This window comes from Hyperolius riggenbachi, chromosome 11, assembly GCF_040937935.1.
Source record: "Hyperolius riggenbachi isolate aHypRig1 chromosome 11, aHypRig1.pri, whole genome shotgun sequence".
NCBI classification, from domain to species: domain Eukaryota; kingdom Metazoa; phylum Chordata; class Amphibia; order Anura; family Hyperoliidae; genus Hyperolius; species Hyperolius riggenbachi.
The window spans coordinates 9,778,933-9,805,049 of NC_090656.1; the positions used below are offsets into that span (position 1 = coordinate 9,778,933).

The 26,117-nt window shown below is 47.1% G+C and overlaps 1 protein-coding gene across 2 annotated transcripts in view; it reads left to right on the forward strand.

The window, feature by feature from the left end:
- GLG1 (golgi glycoprotein 1) overlaps positions 1 to 20,302 on the forward strand; it is a 154,513-nt gene extending 134,211 nt beyond the window's left edge. Inside the window, exons 22-28 of one of the 2 annotated variants that reach the window (XM_068260805.1) lie at positions 987 to 1,031; positions 7,496 to 7,597; positions 8,180 to 8,287; positions 11,804 to 11,924; positions 14,711 to 14,817; positions 17,734 to 17,897; positions 19,859 to 20,302. In XM_068260805.1, the coding sequence (XP_068116906.1) occupies positions 987 to 1,031; positions 7,496 to 7,597; positions 8,180 to 8,287; positions 11,804 to 11,924; positions 14,711 to 14,817; positions 17,734 to 17,897; positions 19,859 to 19,883 (672 nt within the window). In that variant the 3' untranslated portion in view covers positions 19,884 to 20,302. The remainder of the gene's footprint in view (positions 1 to 986; positions 1,032 to 7,495; positions 7,598 to 8,179; positions 8,288 to 11,803; positions 11,925 to 14,710; positions 14,818 to 17,733; positions 17,898 to 19,858) is intronic. The other variant, XM_068260806.1, reaches the window with a different exon arrangement.
- Positions 20,303 to 26,117: the final 5,815 nt, after the last annotated feature.

The following is a 26,117-nucleotide window of genomic DNA, read 5'->3' on the forward strand; positions in this document are numbered from 1 at the left end:
TGGACAGTACAATACATATGTTATGTAAATAGATCAAGTATTTACCTACTTATGTGTGTTTTTTCCTGGGATAGTATGGCTGTCCCTGCTGCTTTAGTATGATTGAATAATACTAACAGGTGGCCTATCAGTATACGTAAAGTGTAAATTGTGACTGTAGCTCCACTTTATAGTAATCCTGAAGTGGAGAAATAAAAAGTTAGATACTTACCTTGGAAGAGGGCAGGCTCTGGACAAAATAGAGCCTTCTCGGTCGTCTCTCCGTCCCGTTGTTCCAGCCCCGAGCCCCAGTGAAGTTCTTCGATGCCTTTGGTCAAATACCTTGTTGTCCCTAAATTAGTCTGAAGACTTGCGCATTCATGCTGCGTACATGCGAACCTAGACTCAAGCATGCGCAGTATGGATGCGCTAGTCTTCAGAAGTACTCAGCTACATGAGTACGTCTGAACACTGCCCAAATTGGGGTGAAGAGGTACCGTATATACTCACATATAAGCCAACCCGCGTATAAGCCGAGGTACCCACTTTTCCATAAGTAAACAGGAAAAAGTGATTGGCTCGCATATAAGCCCTTTCCTCAGTAGCCAGATGTGCCCCCAGTACAAGTCAGCCTCCCTAGGAACAAAACCTGCTCCACCATCTGTTCTGCATTACTGACTCACATATAAGCCGAGGGGGTAAATTTTAAGCACTTTTTTGGGCTGAAAAATTAGGCTTATACGCGAGTATATTCAGTATATGGTTGCTGAACTTCACTGGCATACGGCACTGGAATGGTGAGATGGACCGAGTACCTGGAATGCTCTCTTCTGTCCAGAGCCTTTCCTCTCCAAGTATCTATTTTTTCCCCCATCTTCAGGTTTACTTTAATAGGGCACCACCGAGAGGAATATGGAGGGAGCCACTGCTGGCTTCTTACTAACATCTTTTCTGGCCGGCGTGCTGATCCTCCGCCTCTAATACTTTCACTCATTGACCCATTACAGGTATACAGAGCAGGTGTGACTCCACCGGCTACTGGTCCCGTCCAGGTGAGTGATTTAGGCGATACAATACCGTGCAGATGTTTTAGGCGGGTGTGAAAAGGGGCCGCACACTAAGAATGCTTTCACAAATAGATATGTCATTTTTTGGGGGGTATTATTAACAATACAAAGTGAATGAACTGAAGAAAAATCAAATAAGTATTTGGTGTGACCACTCTTTGCCTTCAAAACCACATTCATTTTTCGCTGGTACAAAGTTTTTGAAATAACTTGGCAAGTAAGTTGTCCCAGACATCTCTGAGAGCTAGCCACAGATCTGTGGGTGTGCAGGTTGCCTTAAAGTAATTAGGAACCACTTTAAAAAAACAAAAGTCAGATACTTACCTAAGGAGAGGGAAGGCTTTAAGTCTTAATGAGCCTTCCCTCTCCTCTCCCGGTACCCGGTCTAGCTCAGGATCCCCCATGCTGCTATCTCCGCAGCCGAAGGAAGTCTTCGGGAGCCCGAGTGCACCCGAAGACGGGCCGCTCCAAACTGCACACGTGCGAGCGTACTCTTATCACGTAATCTCACGTGCGCAGTATGGAGCTGCCTGTCTTCGGGAGGACTCCGCTGCCGAAGACTTCCAAAGTCCCCCGCTGTGGGTGATATGAATGGAGGATCCTGAGCTGGAACGGGCACCGGGAGAGGAGAGGGAAGGCTCATTAGGACGCAGAGCCTTCTCTCTCCTTAGGTAAGTATCTTCCACGCAGGGGGCCATGGAGCCATAAAATACTTCAGGAAAACTGGCTGGGGCTGTCTTGCAGATGGAGGGAGGCGGAGTTTCTGACATTAATGCGTTACGGGGGAGGGATTAACTCTACTGCTGCCGATTGTGAAGCAGTAATAGAGAGTCTTACACTGCAGGCTCTGGCATAAGCTTAATTTTTCACCAATGGTCCTCTTTAAAGGGATCTGAGCAGTTGAGGCAAATAAATCAAACATACCTCCCCCTAAGGGCTCTTTCACACTAGAGGCTGCGGTAGAAAAAGCGGTACTTATCCGTTAGCCGGGCGCATCCGGCAGGTGGCGCTAATTACTATTCCCCCTCCAGGCTGACATTGATAGTAGGGAAAGATGCAACTCTTGTGGAGTTTTGTCGCCACCTAGAGGATGCGCCCAGGTAACGGATAAGTACCGAAAAAGCTAAAATGCTGCCTTTTGTTGTCAGTGTTTTGGTGCTTTTTGAAGGCGTTTTTATGCTTTTCAACGCCAATACACAGCTTTTCCACAGCGTTTGTCAAAGCGTTTTACAGCTCTGAAAATGTGTTTTTTTTTTTTTATTTCTGGGGATTTTCAGTGGTGAAACGTTTTAATAACGTTTTAAAAAAAAGCTGTAGTTTGCGTTTTCCGTTGACTATCATTGAAACGCGAAACGCAGCGGACGGTCCTGAGGCCTAAGCGAGGTTTACCAAGGGTCTGGGCTGTTGCGGCCCGGTCTGTATGAGCTCCTCAATCTTCTCTCCCCCAGCCATAGAGGCCATAGATGCCACAGATCACTGAGCCCGTGGTGATGTAGGATCGCCCTGACCGCCACAGTGTATGATGGGAGATGTAGTCCAAAAATGTGGCTACATGTTTGGAGATGATGTCACATTGATGGACTACACCTCCTCAGCCGTGGCCACACAATATTATCATGAGTTTGCTGATCTTTGAGATCTGCAGCTGGAAGAAACCCTTACGTATGGGGGCTTAGAGCATTTACTAACCTCTCCGAGTTAAAGGATTGTTTCAATATACTTGACAAAGCAGCTCAGAAGCTGCTCCGTTTATTTTAAGGAAGTTGGCTGTATGTTTGGAGGTCGTTGTCCTGCTGCAAAATACATTGGTAGTCCTCTCAGATGCCTCCCTGATTGCTTGATGGGTTCATCTACTTTTTTTCCCCAGTATTAAAGTAAACATGAGAAGAAGGAAAAATGTTGTCCCCTCTGTTAATTTGTCAGCCTCCTTAAATGGTCAGAGTGTTACAAGTCCTAGCTAACTGTGCATGCGCGGAACGCTCCTGGCCAGTGGGGCATGATCAAGAAGGTGCAGTAGGCAGCAAAGGACTCTTAACAGGGCTGGCAGTGGAACAATGGGGACCGGGGTATACAGAGCCACCTAACGTACTACAGGGGGCTGGAAGAAGCCCCAGGCAAGTAAAAGCCAACTTTTACCTTGACTCAGGTTTTTTTTTAAGAGGCGCTCAGTGTTGATGATCCTGGCAGATGCTATTTACTCCTGTTATTGCCTGATGAAGCGGGTTTGTACCCCGCGAAACGCGTTGCACTTTGGAGTATCCACTATCCAATAAAATTGTTTTGACTGAAAATCCACAGTATGTTCTGCTTGGAGGAGGTAAGTCCACCATTACCTCTATTACCAAGATGGGTTTTTAAGTTTTTAGGCCTGGTTCACATTAGCGTTCGCTGTCCGGATTCGCCTGATCTGATCCGGACCGTATACTGTACAAACGGAACGTACGTTCCGCATAGCAATGCAAAGTCTATGCGGACGTTCACATGCGTCCCTTCCGTACAGAACGGAGCCGGGTCGAATCCGGACTCCGGACACTTTTCCAACATGCGCTATTTTTCGGGTCCGGTCATCCGGCCCACGCACCCGGGCCGGATCCTGACCCGAACATGCGGCCATGCTGTGCAATGAGAAACGGATGTTTCTCATCACACTGGCAATAGGACCGGATGCTTCCAGCACCGGTCCTATGCCACTTGGGGGGCCCGGACTACACGCCGGTATCCCCCATGCTTGCGGTGCCTTTCCGGCACTGCAATGTATCTAGTTCCGGCTACTTTATTGTAGCCAGATCTGATACATTCCGGATCCGCAACTTGTGGCCACCGCAGAGACCCGTACGGTCTCTTTGTGACCCCTTGACACTTGCAGACTCGAACCGCAAGTGTGAACGGGGCCTTAGTGGTTTTTTTATCCTGTAGGCGCCTCTGTTATCCTATTGTCTACATCGCGTCCACCCTTGGCGGAGGGTTGTACCCTTCCTTCCTTCTACTACAGAGAGCGGCTTTTTAATCCTGAGTGGGGTCAGGACAATCTCCCCACCTGCTTTGACAGAGGTTGCCTAATTGGTAACCCTGGTTTGTGAGTATTAAATTAATAATATTACTTTTCCAATTATATGATTGCTTTTCAAGCTACGTATGAAAATGATCATTACTGCCAGTTTGGTACAATTGGTTAATGGTATGACTATAATCTTACAGAAATCCCTGACTTTGTGCCGGTGTACCTATACAAATAATGCAGTCTAGGAGACAAAGGATGGTCACACCAGAAATTGATCTATGTTTTGATTGTTAGGGCTCCTTGCATTATGTAAACTAATGAGAATAATAATAACTTATAGGCCTCAATTCACTAAGCTTATCTCCTGTCTTTAATAACTTTTCTAGAGTTGTTACCATGGTGATAAGGCATGTAGTATTCAGGAAACATTTTACCTCAGGCAAACCTAAAGTTAACTCTTCTGTCTTTAACCCCCTTGGCGGTATGAAAAATACCGCCAGGGGGCAGCGCAGCAGTTTTTTTTTATTTATTTTTTTTTTTAAATCATGTAGCGAGCCCAGGGCTCGCTACATGATAGCCGCTGCTCAGCGGCATCCCCCCAGCCCCGCCGATCGCCTCCGGCGATAGGCGATCAGGAAACGAGATGGCGACGGGGCGGGATGACGTCAGCGACGTCGGGACGTCATTGGGAGAACCGATCCACCCCTTGGCGCTGCCTGGCACTGATTGGCCAGGCAGCGCAGGGGTCAGGGGGGGGGGGGGCGCGCGCCGCACCGGATAGCGGCGATCGGGCGCGCGGCGGCGGCGATCGGGGTGCTGGCGCAGCTAGCAAAGTGCTAGCTGCGTCCAGCAAAAAAAAATTATGAAAATCGGCCCAGCAGGGCCTGAGCGGCACCCTCCGGCGGCTTACCCCGTGTCACACACGGGGTTACCGCTAAGGAGGTTAAGTTAACTCTTCAATCCTTAAAATAACTCCAGAGTTAAAGACAGGCTGTTTATTAACTGCATGTGAAAATAACTACAGAGGAGGTAAAATAACTACAGAGGAGGTAAAATAACTACAGAGGAGGTAAAATAACTACAGAGGAGGTAAAATAACTACAGAGGAGGTAAAATAACTACAGAGGAGGTAAAATAACTACAGAGGAGGTAAAATAACTACAGAGGAGGTAAAATAACTACAGAGGAGGTAAAATAACTACAGAGGAGGTAAAATAACTACAGAGGAGGTAACTTAAGGAATGAAGAGATAAAATAACACTCTCTTATGTGGAGGTAAGTTTTCTCTTGCCTTATTATCTCCAGCATGATCTTAGTGAATTGAGGCCATAGTCTAGTGTTGGGGTTACAATTCGGTAAATTGAATTCGGAAATCCGTGAGGGAGGAAGCCCCGGAGTCAGGCGAAACGCGGAGTGAGCGGCAAGTGACCTCCCCGTGACCCTGACCACTGCTTCGGCGGCTGAAGTGTTCGGGAGGATTCAGGTCTCCCGAGTTGGAACGCCAACACTTTATATCTGTGGAAGCATTCTTACTTTACGGCATTTTTTTCCACCACTGGCCCAAAACACTAGCACAGTACTGTACTGAAGGTTAATGAAATCGCCATGGCAACCTGGAAACTGGCTTTAGATCTAACAGTAGCTGTCTCCATGTTCCTCTCGCTTCCAGTTTAATGAAATGAAGTTAGATGTTTGCAGTAGATGGAGCTGGGTGGATTGGATGACTGGGAATCTTCCCCCTCCTGCCAAGCCCAGAAACGTCTATTATTATGCAGTTATTGCATTGACACATTATACACAACATTGTACAGTGTATGCTGAGCACATCACTGACTACACCTCCTTTGAAAAAGCTCTTGCTAATGCAGTGCTTAGGATAGAGTGCCTGGTGGGTTCCAGGCCTTAGGCCCGGTTCCAGGCCTTAGGCCCGGTTCACATTAGCGGTTTTTCCGGATCGGGACCGGAACGTATACTGTACAAATGGAACGGATGTAAAAGGATCCAATGTTAACCTATGGATCCATTCACATGCGTCCGTTGGTACGGATACGTTGGTACGGATACAGTCCACGGACCTAAAAATTGCTGCAGTCCCTACTTTTCAGGACCGTTCTGCTTAGGATCCGGACAAAAATGCAGCAGCATTGGGGGCAATGGGAAACGGAATGTTTCTTCACACTAGTGAAGAAACTGACCTTTCCACGGAGGATGGGGGCATGGGCCGACGCGAATCTAGCGACTGGAGGGTGAGGGGAGGATGCAGCAGCCGGGCGGGTGGGCTAGGGAGGGTTTATACATGCCTAATCTTCTGCAGCAGCCGGCGGTAGAGGCTTCCGTCGTCTTCCGCGTCATGTGACTACCTGTGTCATGTGACTAGTCACATGACGCGCTGTGTAGTCACAGCGGAAGAAGAGGAAGCCTGTACCGCCGGCTGCTGCAGAAGACTAGGTATGTACTTGCTGAATGAAAACGGATCCGATCAATCATTCATCAGATCCGTTTTCACTATGTGAACCGGGCCACGGATAGAGCCATCCGGATCCGGTGAAGCAGAGACCAGATCCGCTTACCAGATCCTTTTGGCTCGAAAAGGCAATGTGAACCGGGCCTTAGGCTTGGTTCACTTATAAATCTGTAGATTTCTAGTCCAATCCTGTCAGTTTTCTATCAGTTTCACCTGAGGCCCGGTTCACACTACATTGCAAACACAGCAGATGCAGAAACGGTGCAGTAAGCGCATCCGCTCAGTATGCGCCGAATGCGTTCACACCTGTCGTTACCATCTCCTGCATTTGTGTCATCAACCAAGCGCTTACTCGTCTGCCGGTATTTCCGGCACTTTTCTCATCGCCCCGGCCAACCCTGACCATCACATTCTCCATTCCTATAGGCTAGCATTTCTTACGATTCGAGTTTGTGCTCAAAGGTTTGCGTTGCAGAAAATGCAGCAAGTCAGCATTTGTGGTCCTGTGAGCGTGTCTTGCAGTTGCGTTCTGTTTGACAGTGTAAATGCAGGATACATTTGCCATGCGATTTTGCATGCCTTTGCGGTAAATGCTACGTATTCCCCTGCAGTGTTTACCAATAGAAAACTGATACAAATCTGACTGGACCGAAAATGTACATGTTTTATGTGTGATCACAGCCATAGAAAACTCCTATACAGATTGATCTAGTGGTTTATAGAGCATATTGCTGTATAGCATTTTACACACTCCGCCCGGTCACACTAGCCGCGAAGCTGAACGCTGTAGAGAATGCATCAATATGCATTGAGGAGTGTCAGAGATGTGCGGTCACTTGTATTGCACGGAGTCGCAATGCTTTTCCACTGTCAGTGTGAACAGGTCCTTGTTCCACTTTTTCAGATGTTCACAGGCGAGGTTGTTCTGCATGTTTGATGTACAGTATTTTACATTTCTTGGGGTGCTTTTCTTTTTTTCGACAGCGCCTCTCCCCAGACTGCGAGGATCAGATCCGCGTCATAATTCAGGAAACTGCCCTCGATTACCGGCTCGATCCCCAGCTGCAGATTCAGTGCTCTGAGGAGGTAATATAGAGCTTCACCGATCTGCAGATATAGTGCAGTGATAATATGGGGCACTTATTGAGCTATTTGAATTTTAGTCTGTGTTTCTGATAATCAGTGTCCTGTGCTCCTGTTACCCTGCTGTGGTCTCTGCATGCTTGTTCAATGGCTGTATCTGTGCCTGCCGACCTCCCTGCTCCCGCGTGCCTCCCGACCCCTCTTTTCCCGACCCCTCTTTTCCCGACCCCTCTTTTCCCGACCCCTCTTTTCCCGACCCCTCTTTTCCCGACCCCTCTTTTCCCGACCCCTCTTTTCCCGACCCCTCTTTTCCCGACCCCTCTTTTCCCGACCCCTCTGCGCCAGCGCCCCTGCCGGCCCCCCTGCGCCCGCGCCCCTGCCGGCCCGCTTAGCCCTCTCCTGTGTACCCCTGTACAGCTCTTATCTTTGTTTGCCTGCTTACTAAATTTTGGGACCAGGTTAAATGTGAGACTGCAGTTAGTGGCTGAGTCTGTATAACTGAGATCATTTGTAATGAGATGACACAAATGATGGGCTTTATGGACTTGTAAGGTCTCCTTAGAATAACCCTTTTGCCACTGACAGATTAATACCCTCTGTGGAGAGGAGGCAGCAGCACAGGAACCCACTGGGCAGGTGGAGGAATGTCTGAAGATGAGCCTTCTGAAGATCAAATCTCCCGGCTGTAAAAAGGTGAGCAGCAATCTAAGAAATCTCTAATCCTGCATTTTAGAGAAGTCTAATTTAACCAGATTCCCTTTTCTTTTTTCCCTCCGCTGCTGCATGAGACAGATTTAAAAAGAAAACCGCACACAAATCTTTGATAAACCTTTTGTAAATCACATAACTTCAGGCCTTTGGTTTTGGCAAAGAAAATGAAAATGTTAAGATTATAAGACAGTATGGAGGGGCGCCAATATGGGAACAGCCAAATAATACATTGAGGCCCCTGCATAAATGTATATGCCATATTGCCGGATAGGAAGCAGTAACTCGATGGAAATGATTCCTTCTAAAAAGAGGCATTCTGTGTGTCTGCGTCTGTCACACCCCCGGCCTCTTGTGGAGTTTCGGCAGTCTCTGCATCTGTCACACCCCCGGCCTCTTGTGGAGTTTCGGAAGTCTCTGCGTCTGTCACACCCCCGGCCTCTTGTGGAGTTTCGGAAGTCTCTGCATCTGTCACACCCCCGGCCTCTTGTGGAGTTTCGGAAGTCTCTGCGTCTGTCACACCCCCGGCCTCGTGTGGATTTTCGGCAGTCTCTGCGTCTGCATGCTCTGTCACACCCCCGGCCTCTTGTGGAGTTTGGGCAGTCTCTGCGTCTGCATGCTCTGTCACACCCCCGGCCTCTTGTGGAGTTTCGGAAGTCTCTGCGTCTGTCACACCCCCTGGCCTCTTGTGGAGTTTCGGCAGTCTCTGCGTCTGCATGCTCTGTCACACCCCCGGCCTCTTGTGGAGTTTGGGCAGTCTCTGCGTCTGCATGCTCTGTCACACCCCCGGCCTCTTGTGGAGTTTCGGCAGTCTCTGCGTCTGTCACACCCCCGGCCTCTTGTGGAGTTTCGGAAGTCTCTGCATCTGCATGCTCTGTCACACCCCCGGCCTCTTGTGGAGTTTCGGCAGTGTCTGCGTCTGCATGCTCTGACACACCCCCGGCCTCTTGTGGAGTTTGGGCAGTCTCTGCGTCTGCATGCTCTGTCACACCCCTGGCCTCTTGTGGGCCTCTTGTGGAGTTTGGGCAGTCTCTGCATCTGCATGCTCTTACACCCCCTGGCCTCTTGTGGAGTTTCGGCAGTGTCTGCGTCTGCATGCTCTGACACACCCCTTGCCTCTTGTGGAGTTTCAGCAGTCTCTGCGTCTGTCACACCCCTGGCCTCTTGTGGGCCTCTTGTGGAGTTTGGGCAGTCTCTGCGTCTGCATGCTCTGACACACCCCCGGCCTCTTGTGGAGTTTGGGCAGTCTCTGCGTCTGCATGCTCTGTCACACCCCTGGCCTCTTGTGGGCCTCTTGTGGAGTTTGGGCAGTCTCTGCATCTGCATGCTCTTACACCCCCTGGCCTCTTGTGGAGTTTCGGCAGTGTCTGCGTCTGCATGCTCTGACACACCCCTTGCCTCTTGTGGAGTTTCAGCAGTCTCTGCGTCTGCATGCTCTCACACCCCTGGCCTCTTGTGGGCCTCTTGTGGAGTTTCGTCAGTCTCTGCGTCTGAATGCTCTCACACCCCCTGGCCTCTTGTGGAGTTTCGGCGGTGTCTGCGTCTGCATGCTCTGTCACACCCCTGGCCTCTTGTGGAGTTTCGGCAGTCTCTGCGTCTGCATGCTCTGTCACACCCCGGCCTCTGGTGGAGTTTCGGCAGTCTCTGCGTCTGCATGCTCTGTCACACCCCGGCCTCTGGTGGAGTTTCGGCAGTCTCTGCGTCTGCATGTGCTGTCACACCCCGGCCTCTGGTGGAGTTTCGGCAGTCTCTGCGTCTGCATGCTCTGTCACACCCCCTGCCCCTTGTGGAGTTTCGGGAGTTGCTCTGTCACACCCCCAGCCTCTTGTTGAGTTTTGGCAGTCTCTGCAAGCTGTTAGAGCTGCCAGGATTGGTGAGCACCAGTGGCAATAACTCACCGATAAATCATTAGAGGTCTTAAACACCACCCCTCTCCATCAGCAAGACTGCCACTTTCATTTTTATTCAAAATCTTCCGAAGCTGTGACCAGCCCGCCCCCAGCTCAGTAGAGCAGCCTGTTAGGCCACAGCTGCTGAGCTGGGGGTGGGCTGAGGCGACAGGTGGTAGTGGCCACACCTTCAGTTACTTTAGAAAACGCAGTTGCGGCTTTTGCCGATGTACAGGATAGCGTTTCAGACCTCTGATTTATGGGCAAGTCGCTGAGTTATTACCACTGTCACCCACATATCTGGTAGCATTAAAGAGTCTGAAGCATAAAAAAATTGTTGTTTTTACATTTAAATCCTCTTCAGCAGTAATGCCAGTGCTGAAAAGTCGCATCTCCATGGCACAACAAGGTTTTTAACCCCCAAAAACACTTGGGCAAAAATTCACGACTTTCCAAGCCGTATATTTTGTTGCCCAAGGGAGGTAGAGCTTTGGGCTGTAGCTCTGCCTCCAGTACAGTCGATCTGCACTGATTGCCGCCTCTCCATACCCCTCTGTGAAAGAAACCTGAGAGGGGCGGGAGGAGGCGGAGATCCGAGTAGATTGACGCGAGTAGAGGCAGAGCTTCTGCGCAAAGCTTTGCCCCTACCCGGAAGGAGCCCACATCTTCCCCTGGGGATTTCGGGGTGGTTAAGACCTCGTTGTGCCGCGGGAATGTGGCGTTTCAGCAATGGCATTGTTGCTGAAGACGACTGCAAGGCAAAAACAGCTATTTTTTTAGGCTTCAGATTCTTTAACTACTTTAAGACCGCCTCACGCCAATGGGTGTGACCATGACGGCAGCCCCGGGACCGCCTAACGCCAATTGGCGTCGAGTTCTGGGGCTGCACTTTGCAGGAGATCGTGCGCATCTCCTGCTCGGGGGGCGGAGCTCCGCCCCACCTTCAATCTCCGAGCGCCAATTGCTGTCTTTACATGTAGTACAGCGCTGCGATCAGCAGCAGCGCTGTACTGGGGACAAGAGCGATCGGCTCTCATAAGCTGAAGCCTATGACAGCCGATCGCATGATTGGCTGGCTGGGGAGAGGGAGGGGTTTTCTTTAAAAAAAAAAAAAAAATTGTAAAAAATATTTTAAAAAACGAACATAAATATTAATTAAAAACAAACTGGGGGGTGATCAGACCCCACCAACGGAGAGCTCTGGGGGGGGGGGGGGGGGAGAGGGAAGTACTCGTGTGCTGTGTTGTGTGGCCCTGCAGCTTGGCCTTTAAGCTGCAGTGGCCTATTTTAGCAATAATTAGCCTGGTCTTTAGGGAGGGTTTACCACTGTGGTCATCAAGTGGTTAATAGAGAGATTTACATTACAGGCTCTCTGTTTTTTTTTATATTTTTTTAACAATGTGATGAAGAATTGCTGTAATGAGAGTTTCTTCCACTAGGCGAGTTGGCCAGCTGGGTATAGAGCATCCGTAACCATTTATTTATTCATGCTGACAATACGTGTATGTCCTATTTGAGTTTTCCGATTGGCTGTAAGATTTGGGTCAGGCCCTACAATGTGCGCCCGGTAAATGACTCCCACCCGGTAACTGACTCCTTTTTCCCTCTGCAGGAGGTACTGAACATGCTGAAAGAGAGCAAAGCTGACATATTTGTGGACCCCGTGCTGCACACAGCCTGCGCGCTGGACATAAAACATCACTGTGCCGCCATTCCTCCGGGGAAAGGACGCCGTAAGTATCAGCCCAAACTGCTGCTCATCTCTTCTCCCTGGGGTGCTGCTGTGGTCCAGCGAGCTGCAAACTCCTTCATTGTCAATTTATACAGACTGAATAGCAGTGAGAGGAGAGGTTTAGGGCTGGTTCAGACGGACGTTTGTGCAGCGTTTACTGCCAGAGCTCGGGGCTTGGCGTTAAAACGCTCGCATTCAAGTGAATGGGAGCGTTTGTACCAAGCTTTTATGCGCGTTTACACGAACGCGGCGTTTGGGTCCTGATTTTCATTGGCGTTCAAGGAGCCCCTGGAAGTGACATGTTGCTTCCAGGGGCGGTTAACCGCTACGAATAATGTTCCCCTAGGGGAAGAAAAAACGCGACCGCATCCGAACGCAATGCGAACGCTGCTGAAAGCCCAACCGCATTGCCGCCGCGACGCCAACGAACGCGACGCCTCCAAACGTCCGTCTGAACCAGCCCTTAATGTAACTCAAAAACTTAGAGTAACTCCATCCTAAACAAACATACTGTCATTAAAGAGGAACTCCAGCCTAAACAAACATACTGTCATTAAGTTACATTAGTTATGTTAATTAAAATAGATAGGTAATATAATCTCTTACCCACCCTGTTTTAACCTGCCTGGCGTTCTATTAAGATCGCCAGGGAGGCTGCGGGAGGGTTTTTTTTTAATAAAAAAAAAAACTATTTCCTGAGTTGGCTGCATGAAAGCCCACTAGAGGGCGCTCCGGAGGCGTTCTTCCGATCGACCCCGGCGGCCAGAAGTAACACGGAAGGCCGCAGTGAGCGGCCTTCCGTGTTTCGCTTACCTCGTCGCCATGGCGACGAGCGGAGTGACGTCATGGACGTCAGCCGCCTCCGATCCAGCCCTTAGCGCTGGCCGGAACTTTTTGTTCCGGCTACGCTGGGCTCAGGCGGCTGGGGGGACCCTCTTTCGCTGCTGCATGCGGCGGATCGCCGCACTGCAGCGGCGATCAGGCAGCACACGCGGCTGGCAAAGTGCCGGCTGCGTGTGCTGCTTTTTATTTGAGCCAAATCGGCCCAGCAGGGCCTGAGCGGCAGGCTCCGGTGGTACTGGACGAGCTGAGCTCGTCCAGACCGCTCAGCAGGTTAAAAGAACAGGCAAATGTTTGTGATTTCATGGGGCAGCCTTCTTTGTCATGGGGCAGCCATCTTTTTGGTTGAAAGGAGGTGACAGAGAGCATGACACAGTTACAACTGTCCTGTGTCCTGATCACCCCTCCCAGTAGCTAGGCAACGAGAACATCATCATCAGAAATCCCATCATGCTCTGCACAGCATCAGGTGAAAAATGCCCGGGCAGATTTCTTTGATTGGGCGGAGCCTTAACTTCTGTGCAGCTAAAAATGAGGCTTGGGTAAAAAACGTTCTGATGCTGTGAAGCTGTTAAACACCAAGCCTTTTCCGTTCTGCTGAGTAGATTTTTAGTCTGAGGGTTCACTTTAATGGTGCCCATACATCTAGCGATGATGGCAGATTCGACAAAGTAATAAATCTTTCTCTGATCAATCTTGATTAGAGAGAGATCTGTTGGCTGCCCACATACCGCAGGCTGATTCCCGATCAATTTCAGCACGAAATCTCACAGGAATCTGCCTCGTGAAAAGACGTCGGAATGTGCCACGTCACATGACGTTCTGTTGCCATGGAGACGCCACCCAGGAATCGCAACACTGCAGGGAGGGAGAGGAATCTGTCCACCTGTCAATGGGTTGGAGATCCAGCGAGCCATAGTTTGCCCAGTGCTGCTTTAACCACTTCACCCCAAGGCTACGGACAAGAGAGATTTTCACCTTTCAGTGCTCATCCCTTTCATTTGCCAATAGTTTAATCACTACTAATCACAATGAAATCTATATCTTTTTCTTTTCACCACCAATTGGGCTTTTTGGGGTTGATATTTGTTTTCAGTAATTACTTTATTTTCTATGCATTTTAAAGGTAAAAACAAGGAAAAAATGGAAGTACACAATTTCTCCAATTCCATCCCCTAAAGTTTTGATATAAAACTGCTACTGTACATAAAACCCACACATTTTATCTGCACATTTGTCCTGGTTATCACAAGATTTTAATTATGCCCCTAGGGCGGGAGCGCGCGCAGCGGCAGCACCACCCTCTGACTTATACAAACGTCCTGGAGCCATGATGAGGCTCTAGCAGGACGTTTTTATAAGTCAGCTTGTCATTAAGTGGTTAAAGGACATCCCAGGTGAAAATGAACCTAATGAAATAAACGATTGTATCTATCCTGCTTCTCCTAAAAATTACTTTTTTAGATATCCCCCAGTTTTATTTTATATTTAAATCTAGTTTTTAAGTTTTTCATTGTCTCTGCTTAATGACACCTTCACTGAAATATGCCAGAGCTCAAATCTATAAATTGACCCTTTTTATCTCTTTCCTGCTCTCAGAAGCCATTTACTGACAGGAAAGTGTTTTATGGCTGCAATTACTTATCAGTGAGGGTTATACTATAGTCTGACTCAGCATGACCTAGACAGAAACTGTCACTTGCATACCTGATGTTTAACTTTTGCAGGCAGAGAAAGAAAAAAAGGAACACAGCATAGTTATTTGTGTGCTAGGCACTATACATACACATGTCTATCTAATCGTGTCACATGTCACCTCGGGTATCCTTTAAGCTATAATTACCGGTAGAATGAAAATACTGGTCAGGCGTTGACTTACCTGTAAAGTCCACATCTTGCTGAAGGGTAGTAATCCGGCTTCCTGTTTCTGTGTTCTCTTTGCCGCAGAGATGTCCTGCCTGATTGAAGCGCTACAAGACAAGATGGTGCGGTTGCAGCCGGAGTGTAAGAAGAGGCTGCAGGACCGGCTAGACATGTGGAGCTATGCAGCCAAGGTAAAGCTTTATTGCACGCTGCTGAGCAAGTCATGCCCGTGCAGGAAGGGAGTTATGACCTCACTTCCTGCGCTCTTGTTTATGCAGGGGGGAGGGGCTTGTGGGTCTAAATGCTGCTTCGAATTAGGCCAGTAAAATGCACTTCAACTGAAATTCCAAAATCAAGTCTGGATGATTTACCTGCACCCCAAACAACATCTATCAAAGGACAACTATCGCAAAATATAGTAAAATCTAAACTACGTATCAATAAAACGTACATTTGTTTTACAGTGCAATGAACTATAAATGACTCTTCCTACCTCTCTCTCACTTATAGTAGCAAGTGAAAATCTGGCATGTTTTGGACTAACCCATCACTTCATGGGGGATTTTCTGGGTTTTCTTTATTTTCAAAAGTACTTACTAAACCGCAGTTGCTCAGTCCAACTGCCAAAATAGCGTGCAAAGAAATTGGGGGTGTGGACAGCCTCTTTGTATAGATCCTTTCCAGTGAATGCTTTTGTAAATAATATAGGGGATACTGAGAATCCCCCATGAGGAGATGGACTAGTCCAAAGCCTGTCAGATCTGTACTGCCTACTATATGTGACAGGAACATAGGAAAAGGGGGATTTGCATTGCGTTTTACTTTGGTGAGAAATGTACTTATAAGTACAGTATGTGTGCACATTTAAAATGTTTCAATGTTTCAGGATAGTGCTCCTTTAACTGTGCAGAGAAGAAAGGGGGCGCTTCTAAATGTAAAAGTTCAAGTCCCGTACAAATTATCCTAAGGTATCGTTTAACAAATGTATTTAAGGACGTATCCAAAAGACAGTAAAAAAAAAAATCAAAAAGCATAATTTTTTTTTTTAAATGTCTGTTACAGCTGATACAAATCCTAAAAAACAATCTGCACAGTTTCTACTTCCTGATTCATGGAAGGAGACATATTGTTTACAGCCTGTGCTTTCAAATGAGCTTATCTGCCATAGGCAGTCATGTGACACAGGGAAAGGATCAAATTACAACTAGTGATTACACACAGATGATGGGGAATTAGACAGGCTAAACCAGAGGTGCCCATTAGGTAGATCGCGATCTACCAGTAGATCGTGAAGGCCTACATAGTAGATCCCGACTCCACTACATTCTCCATTCTGTATATGCAATTGTGCTCCTAAAATTGTACATGGGTAGATAATTTTAACTTGCTAATGTTTTAAAGTAGCTCACAAGGCGAAAGTGTGGGCACCTCTGGGCTAAACTCTCTAAATACATACAAGGTTAATTTCTGTTATGTTTTCCTTGTGTCTGAGTGTTTTAAAGTGGACCTGAACTCTTGCACAAAAGTCAAAAAAGGAGGAAGGATCGGCACTGCAATATGCATTTATTTCCAAGAGTGAGGCATAGTCCATAAACATGCGTGCAATACAGCTAGGCAATATAAGTGGACATACCAGTGCTGAGAGGTGTGGGAGCCGGGCACTGATCGCCTGACAGCCGTTTTGTGCGAAATTGTGCTTCTGCGGAGGCTGGAAAGCAGGCTCTGATACTTGCAGGCTTAAATGGCCTCTAAGGAAGGCGTTCGGCGTGTCCACGCCAAGAAAATCCACCTACTTCCGGTTTAGGTGGCCAAATAGAGCTCAGCGCTTCCTGGTTTGACCAGGAAGCGCTAATGGAACGCTATGCTATGCAGAGTGCTGTAATATGTGGTAAAGCCGGGTAGTGGATGGGGCCCCATAGACTGGTTTTGGTACGAGAATCTCTCACTCCATGACTAACCTCACAGATGAGTCTCAGAATGTCAACGTCTTCAGTGAGAAGCAGTGCAGCGCGATGGCGTAGTGCAGGCATGCCCAACTCCAGTCCTCAAGGGCCAAGATCCTCACACATTTTTGGCACAGCTCAATTTTATTCATGGGACTGAATTAGGAAAGGTGTGGATCCCCAAGCAGAACACTTTTGCTATTTCTCTGTCCATCCTAAACTCTGGCATGGATATGGCCCTCGAGGGCTGGAGTTGGGCACCACTGGCGTAGTGGTTAGCACTCTCGTCTTGCAGCGCTGGGTCCTCAGTTCAAATCCCAGCCAGGTAAACATCTGCAAGGAGTTTGTGGGCGACATTTATCAAGAGTGTCTGAGACAAAATATTGGTAGGTTTTTAGAAATCCGTGCAGAACTGTCTCGGACATTTTAAGAAATAACTAGATAGTGCAGATTCCTTCTAAAACTGTTGTGGAATTGGAGGATTTAGAAAGGTCTCTCAGTGCAGTGTGTGAGGGAAATTTCTGTTGCTGAGGTAACCATACATCTGCTGTATTTCATCAATACCCAGCACTGGAAGGGTTAAGCAGAGAATAGCTTCACAGGACACCTGGCAGCAGGGGGAGGAGCCCTTCACAAATCATGCCTAGCCTGCACTGCTGCACAATCTGTAGAACTGCTATTAAGCACTTCTTAATCTGCAGCAGTTTAGGAATGGATTAGCACTTTTCTTAACTGTAGTGCAGTTCTAGAAATTCACACAAAACGGTCACTATTAAGTAGGATTTAAGGATCTTATTATCCCCTGCTGGTTAGAACTGTTTAAGGATAAAAAAAACTGTCGGTAATGCTTTGATAAATCCGGCCCTGTATGTTCTCCCCATGTCTGTGTGGGTTTCCTCCAGACATTCTGGTTTCCTCCCACATCAAAAAACATACAGATAAGTTAATTGGCATCTGCCTAAATTGGACCTAGACTACGATACATGCAATAAATGAAACTACACGCATACATGTGACTATGATAGGGACTAGATTGTGAGCCCGTCTAAGGGACACTTAGTAACAAAACAATATATACTCTGTACAGTGTTGTGTAATATGTCGGCACCATATAAATACTTAAATAAATAAATAAAATAAGTAACCAGTTATCTTTCCCCCCAGGTGGCTCCGGCTGATGGATTTTCAGACCTGGCGATGCAAGTGATGAGCTCCCCGTCCAAGAATTACATCTTGTCCGTCATCATGGTCGGCGTGTGCGTTCTTTTCTTCGGAGGCCTCCTATGCGGCCGCATCACCAAGAGAGTGACACGAGAGATGAAGGACAGGTAGAGCAGCGGAGCCCCTTGTACAACCCTTCAGCAAGAGCTCTGAGAAGCAGGGAGTTCTGGGGAGGGAGGGCAGGCCTGCCACCACGTCTGCAGCGCTCCCACGCAGCCCAAATCCCATCTTACTCCTCCTCCTTCGCTCCTTCCAGCGCTGTGGAACCTGGAGGGAGCACCGGATGAAATGGCCTCCCATGATCCTCTGCTTCATCTGCTCCTTCTGTTCCTCTCCAGAGACTTCAGGCCTTCTCTTGCTGCACAGCTCCCTTCTCTTGCTGCACAGCTCCCTTCTCTCCTGTGCCGTGTTGCTTTATGTGGACTTGATTTTATTTTATTTTTTGGCGGAGGGTGGGGTGGAGGGGGAGGGTAAATGGGGGGGATGGAAGAAGGGGTGGGATAGGGGTTATTTTAGTGGTATGCCTCCTTGAGTTGGAAGCTGTGCCTCAGCCACTTTTGCATAACCCACGGCGAGATGTGGAAGGGATTGGGAGATTGAGCACTTTTGCGATGCTGTCTGAGCCCGGATGTCTGCAGAGGGATTTGTGCAAACCGCTGGGCTCCTGTCCTGCCAAAACTCTGAACACAAACTCTGCCCTTCCTCTCCCGGGACGCCCAGAGGCGCAAACGTTTCTATTGCTTTCCAGCCGCCGTGGAGCGGTTTTAATGGCGCAACCCTCAGCTTCCGGTTCCACAGAAAGTATTAATGGAAAAGGCCGCCGCTGCGATAGCAAGAGGAGTCCGATAACCCGAATCTCCGGCGGTTTCTCCTGACCCGGGTTGTGCCCTTAAAGCATCCACTTTGCTTAACTTTGTCTTTAAATTGTGTTTATGCCTCTGCTCACCCATTGTGAAATGTCTATTTATCTATTTTGCTTGAGCCTGTAGTTCAGCTTTCTGATTGGTTCAGAGACTGATCATTCATGACGCCCAACAGCTGAGAGCCTCCTGGGGTCCCCCCACACTGCGGTTTTCCAGGTGGATGGATGGGCCACAAGTATCCCCTTTGCTGCTGAGAGGAAACATGTGGCCAAGGGTGGTTCTCGCTCGCGATCTCCATTTTGCACTACTGTACCCAGCAGCCAACGGTTACGACTGGATGCTGAGCAATATTTCCTGCGCCCCAGTAAGTGTCTTACTGGCGCTGTTTGTGCCCCACCCACAGGAAGCACAACAGTAAGAGAATCCCTGGGCTCTCGTTGTTACATATGCTCTGGCTCCACCTCCCAAAACACGAAGCCAACACACGTCTTGTTGAGTTAATGATGTGAATATTGGCCAGAGGAGAGCACATGTAGGACCCCACAATGCTGAGATCAGAAACCTGAGCATTAGGCTGTTATGCTCTCATTCATTACAGAGAAATGGGCTCTCCTTTTCCAAAATTAAACCCTTCAGCGTGTAAACACCCCCAACCTCCCTCCCCTCGTCTTCCACCATAGTCTAGATTCCTTTTAGGGGGTCTTGAAGCTCCCTTATAAAAATATCAGGAATTCTTACCAAGACATTCCATTTCCACCAACATAGAAACCTTCCTGGCATTACAGACGTGCTGCTATCGGTGGCCCTGTCCACAGTTTTTTTTTTTTTAACCTTTGCATTAGTGTAAAAGCAGACGGCGGCCCCCGTCAGCGACTGATGGCGTGGATGACTTGACTTTGATCAGAAAATATCTTTTTATTCTTCGGTTTAATCATGGTATCATGGAGATCTTAATTCTCTCTGGCTCGTGTGAATTGTTGGTTATGTGATTGTTTTGTTTTTTTCCCCCCTCCCATATAAATCATGCAGGCTGATCGGGTGTGGACTTTAAAAAATTGTTGCTTTGTGTGGTGGTTAATTCTTTGGCTGAAGAACTTGCAATCATCCGGTGCATCAAACCAACCGTGAAACCTGACGGTGTGAATCTTTTCACCGAATGTTGTTTTTGTTTGTTTATTTGTATCTTTTGTTTTTTTTTTTATCAGATTCAAGGAATATTCCCGATTATGAAAGCGCAGCAGAAAAAAATAAGCAGAAACTCCAGCCTCCCCCCTCTCCTCCCCCACCCCTCTCCACTAACTGCAGTCTACAGACCGGACGGCAACCGCTGACCACACTCCTTGCTCTCCCTCCCTTCCCCCCGACATCCAGCCGCTGTGCCGGCCCCGGTATGGTCGTGCATTATACACTGGAGCAGAGCCCCGATCACACACAGCGAACAACCACCGTTGTAGACTTCCATGTTTCCCTAATCGTCCTATCCGTACATACCCAGTACAACCTTCTTTTTCTTTTGTACATTGTTTTGCTCTGTGTATAGATCATTTCTGTCCATGCTGTGTCATAATGAAATGTTACCGGAATAATGTGCATTTTTTTTCTGTACAGAGAAATGGGAAGATTTAATAAAAAATAAAAATGCTACCTAAGTCGGTGTAGATCTGGTTTATTGCCGTTTCGGAATTCTGAGACAAATGGAATTTTCTCCATCGTGCCACAGCTGTTAAAGTGGATCCAAGATGAAAAAGTAACTAGAACAAGTTACTTGTCTATATATCTTATCTAAAGTTTAGATAGTTTACACAGCAAATCTAGCTGCAAACCGCTTCAACTGTTTATGATTTTCTTCCTGTTATACAATGAGAGCTGCCATGTTCAGTTTGTCACACACAGGCAAGCTGCGCTGCATCTCCAGCCCTCAGCCTGTGAAAACTTCACTCCCCTCTCCTCTGCCTCTGAAATATCTGGCTAGTAACCACCTCCTGCCCACACTGAGCTCCCATAAGCCCTTGCTACATGAGTCTGAGAGTGCCAAGGCACTCTGGAGAAGGTGTGGGCGAGGCTTGTTTAGTTTATAGGGAATTAGAGTATTAAAACAACAAAAAACTATTTGGCTTGAGGAATGCCCTATAAACTATATGAAAGGAACACAATTATGCAATGAGTAAAAGTTTATCTCGGATCCACTTTAAGACCAGAGCCGTCCTTGCCCTTTTTTGTACAGTGATTGGCTATCCGCAATCGGGCGGGGGGGGGGTGTCAAGAGCCAATTAAATCTGCTCCTGACCGATATGCGGAATCTCTGCTGTCAGCATGACAGCAGAGTGAGCAACCCGAGCGGCGGCGGAAACTGCAAGAGCGACGAGACCGTGCAGTGAGGATGATTGAAATCTACACCCTGGCAGGAATTACATTAAAGGGGAACTTCAGCCTAAACAAACATACTGTCATCAAGTTACATTAGTTATGTTAATTAGAATAGATAGGTAATATAATCTCTTACCCACCCTGTTTTAAAAGAACAGGCAAATGTTTGTGATTCATGGGGGCTGCCATCTTTGTCATGGGGGCAGCCATCTTTTTGGTTGAAAGGAGGTGACGAGCAGGAGACACAGTTCCAACTATCCTATGTCCTGATCACCCCTCCCAGCTGTGCGCTAGGCTTCAAATCAGATTCAAAATGTAAAAAAAAAAAAATCAGAAATCCCATCATGCTTTGCACAGCATCAGGGGAAAAAAGCCCGGGCAGTTTTCTGCTGTGCAGCTAAAAATGAGGCTTGTATAAGAGAAACAAAGTTCTGATGCTGTGAAACAGTTAAAGAAACACAATGCCTTTTCAGTGCTGCTGAGTCGATTTTTAGTCCGGATGTTCACTTTAATTGAAGTATGCCAGAGCTAAAATCTATGAACTGTTGACCCTTTTTATCTCTTTCCTGCTCTCAGAAGCCATTTTCTGCTAGGAAACTGTTTTATAGTTGTAATTTCTTATCAGTGAGGGTCACACTGTAGTCTGACCCAGTCCTGACTCAGACACTTACATTCCTGATGTTTAGCTCTGCAGAGAAACAAATACAAGGAACACAGCCTAGTTATTTGTGTCCTTGGCACTGTACATACCCATGCCTATCTCATCATGTCACATGTCACCTCGGGTGTCCTTTTAGCAAGGCAAATTTTATCAGCAGTAAGGATAATAAGTGAATATAAAGCTTGTAGAGAAACAAAGTCGGTGGGGAGGATGCCGGCTTCATGGGTGAGATGTGTTTGCTATTGCGGTGAAGCTTGCTTCCTCTTCCTTCTAGAGTCAGCTGCTGAATGGGCAAATCCTGTGCCATGTGACATAGGAGGAACTATAAGAACATGTAGTAGATCAAGCAGATTTATGGGATTTGAACATGTTCAGGGAGGCAGAAACAAGCTTCATCCCTTTCTAATCCTGTAGGACTACCTGACATTGGCCTTGTCCAGCATAGGTCTAACAGAGGCGCTCAGCATTGATGATACTGGCAGATGCTATTTTCTCCTATCCGTTATTGCCTGATGAAGCGAGTTTGTACCCCGCGAAACGCGTTGCACTTTATTTGGAGAATCCAATAAAATTATTTTAACTGAAAATCCACAGTTGTGTATTCTGCTTGGAGGAGGTGAATCCACCACTTCCTCCTCTATTACCAAGATGGATTTTTAAGTTCTTTTAGTGTTTTTTTTTTTTTATCCTGTTGGCGCCGCTGTTATCCTATTATCTATATCAAGTCCACCCTTGCTGGAGGGTTGTACCCTTCCTTCTACTACTACAGAGAGCGACTTTTTGATCCTGAGTGGAGTCAGGACACTCTCCCGAACCTGCTTTGATAGTGGTTGCCTAATTGGTAACCCTGGTTTGTGAGTATTAAATTAATATTATTACTCTTCCAATTATACATTACCAGTACATACTACACATTGGCCTCTATTCACAAAGCATTCCTGCATGCGGTAATGCTCAAAACAGCTGACTTTCCCTACCATTAAGCAAAGTGTCCATTCATAAAAGCTGTTTCCGCATGAAAAGCTACAATTCCTGAGCATTGCGGGAAATTACCGCCTTATGCTGTGATTATCTCAACACATCACTACATGTCAATTCATAAAGATTGGAGCAGGCGGAATGGGAACAGAGAATACCGACTGTTTAGAAAAGGAGATAAGCCAGTGGATAACAGGCAAGCTAATGTGGACAGACCTCCCAGGCAGCTGCAGTGAGAGCAGAACAAAAAATGCATCCCAGAATACCAAGGCTGTGTTTTTTAACCCCTTGGGTACTTGTTTTCAGATAAATTTCACATCAGAAAGCCTGCATGTGTAACATTTCTTGAAGTTCTTCTAAGCTGTGTCAATTAATTAGATTGTTTAGAAAGACTAATAGACAGATTCAGAGAAGATTCAGGGCAAGGAGAGGAAGTTTTTAAAAAATGCAAATCTAAAGGGATGCTGGGGCTGCCTCCTTTATAGTAACTTTGTCTCTGCACAGAGAAAATGTAACAACTCAGCAGCACCGCCAGTTTAGTGTTGGAATTCCCCGACCTATTATCGCGTGTAAACTTTTTTTTTTATGAATTGGCACACAAAAGTCTAAAATACCGATGCGGTATTTTCCCTTCAAGATTTTTTTACCACAAAAATTTTATGAATAGAGCCCTATCAGCATAGGTCTAATGTCTGACATAGGGCAAAAGGCTGCAGCCAGGAATGCTTTTGATGTCTGCCCCTTTAGATGTGTTGGATTACCGATGGCTGCAACCACCACCGCTGTGCCATGTAAATTACATATTATGTGGACGCATTTGGGCTCGTCACTAGGGGTACAGTTTTTGGATCTAGTGCCTGGTGGGGGACCGTCACAAATTGCTGTAAGTCAACTTTGTGTATAAGTGGACCTCAGTATTTGACCCTCTAAAGCTGTAACCTTGTGGCTCCCAAGTGCAGCTCTGAGGCAAGATACCGTCTCTAGTGGTCTCCAAGTATTTTCCCCACACTGTGCTGCTGTTAATGCTGTATGAGGCATGATACCTATAGCAATCAACTCCCTCATGATCTCCAAGCATCTTCCCCACACTATGCTGCTCTAATGTTTATAACAGGGGTCAGGAACCTTTTTGGCTGAGAGCCATAAACGCCACATAGTTTAAAATGTAATTCCGTGAGAGCCATACAATAGGTTTCAAACTGGGACAGTGTGCATGCACAGCAGAGGGCTCACGTCCCTGTTACCATGGTGAATTGTATACAGTTGATCCACCGGGCAGTGGAAGTGTCACACTTCTTCAGCTTCCCTTGGGTTTCAGCAACATCAGCAATTTCCCTGAGAGCCAGACAGGAGAAATACCGACGTACCGCTTGTACAATTAGCTAGCTGACTTGGGGGTTGATTCACGGTGTACGCCGAGATCCCCGCACTTTGGCCCAATTGGCTGCCTGTCAAGTGACAGGCATCCTGTTGGGCCAATCAAAGTGCAGGGATCTCGTCCTACAAAGTCACTGGACCTGACAATGGCCAAAGTAGGACAATTGGAACAGTTGTTTGTTTTGGGGTAGCATGAGTAAGTGGTGCATTCTATAGCGGTAACGTGCCTACTTTGAAAATGTTGCTTGCGCTGCCACACTAAGCTGCGTTGCTTGAGCGGTGTAGCTTAGTGACTCAACCCCTACTGATTTATGTGAGCCAGATGCAGCCATCAAAAGCGCCACATCTGGTTCCCGAGCCATAGGTTCCCTACCCCTGGTTTATAGCACAGTGTGGGAAAGCTGTTTGGAGATCCTACGGGGTTATTAATTGCTCCACGGGTGTGTGGTAGTGGAGCTGTGATCGTGCACTGCAGTCAGTGAGAGTTGATCTGTGCATTGCAGCGGGAGGTGAAATGGGCATTGTGAGAGGCAGGGGGAGCAGAACAGTCCAGGGATGGTGGGGAGATAGTGGAGCAGTGATCATGCAGGCCAGATAACTGAGAGGAAGGGACAATAATATCTGCACAGGGGAGATGCTGGCCGCTAGTAGAAGAGTGAAACTGCAAATAGGACCTACATTTAACAAGCTAAGTGTCAGAAATGTAGGTCTTGTGTGACTAGAAGTCGCCCCCTATGTTTTACTTGAGCAGATCAGACCTAAATTTCTCGACTTATAGTAAAGTATATACGGTAGTAATAAGTTTGTGGCGTCACCCTCCAATTCTGTTCAGCCTCAGACCCTGAGGGAATCCTGAAGGCATTTGGCACTGCAGGTAAAGTAACCTTTTGTATTGGTTGGTGAGTCCACAAACCATACAATTACAATTGTATGTACAATCGATACAATCTGCGATCTCATTTAGAGATTGAGATATTGCCACCAATTTGCATTTTAGCATGCAAATACGCAAATCTAACTAGCAAATCCTGTAGAAAAAAAACGGTTAATTCCACATCCTTTCTCTAGAGATGGCAAAAAATCCAATATAAATGAAAACGCAAATGGAAACTGAGTTTGGCCCCTTGCCTTACTGAGTTTGGCATTTTCTCAAATTATTCCATAACTCTGTGGATATCAGACATGTGATATAAATACCAGCATTTTAGACTCTGTCATCATGCGCTGAACCTGTAGATATGGTGGTTAATCACCTTCCCTGTCTAGAGAATTGGTATCTCAGGCCGTGAACCAGCTATTCGAACCATTAACCTCTCAAAAGGTGTATTGACCTTGTCGCATTACGCACTGTGAACAACGAACGACTGCACCCAATCTGTGCCAGAATATTCTCCAAATTATGGCATTATGTGGAATTAGGGTTCACTGGCTCTGGGCTTCCAAAGGACAGGCCTGGCGAATGACTCTGGCATTTATGGTTTGATGACCGGTCTGCTTTTCTAACTTGGCTATTAGTGTCCCTATGAAATAGGAACAAGGAATGCGAGGTGGATCAGCTTTTGGGTTGATTGTTCTCTCTCTAGGGAAGAATAAAGAAACAACCATTTCCCCAGAGCAGAGGCCTGGGCTGAAAGAAACATTGTTTAAAAAAAAAAAAGCTAAGACTTAAATGGATACTCCGAATCATGCTTTGTATGCTCGATTTAGTGTGATTGTGCAGGTGGCACCAGCGAATCCATGACAAGGTGGTGGTTTTTCTACTGTTGCACATAAAGATGAAAAACTTACTTTATATCCTGATTCCAACCCCACACTTGTGTAGGTGACGTGGGATGAACTAACGCTGTGTAGGGGAGTATTATCAGCCTCTCACACAGCTGATATACTTCTCCTCCACCCTACATAGTTTGTTCCTAACGAGCACTCTCTAGCTGCGCTCGGGGACCGAATGGATGTCAAGTTTATCAGGTAACGTCACTGCGGTTATTCAGGAAGCCTGTAAAGGGGACCTTTAAAGGAATACTATCGATACCCAAGTGTCCTAAAATCACAATGCGCAAATAATGTCTAAGTAGCTGTGT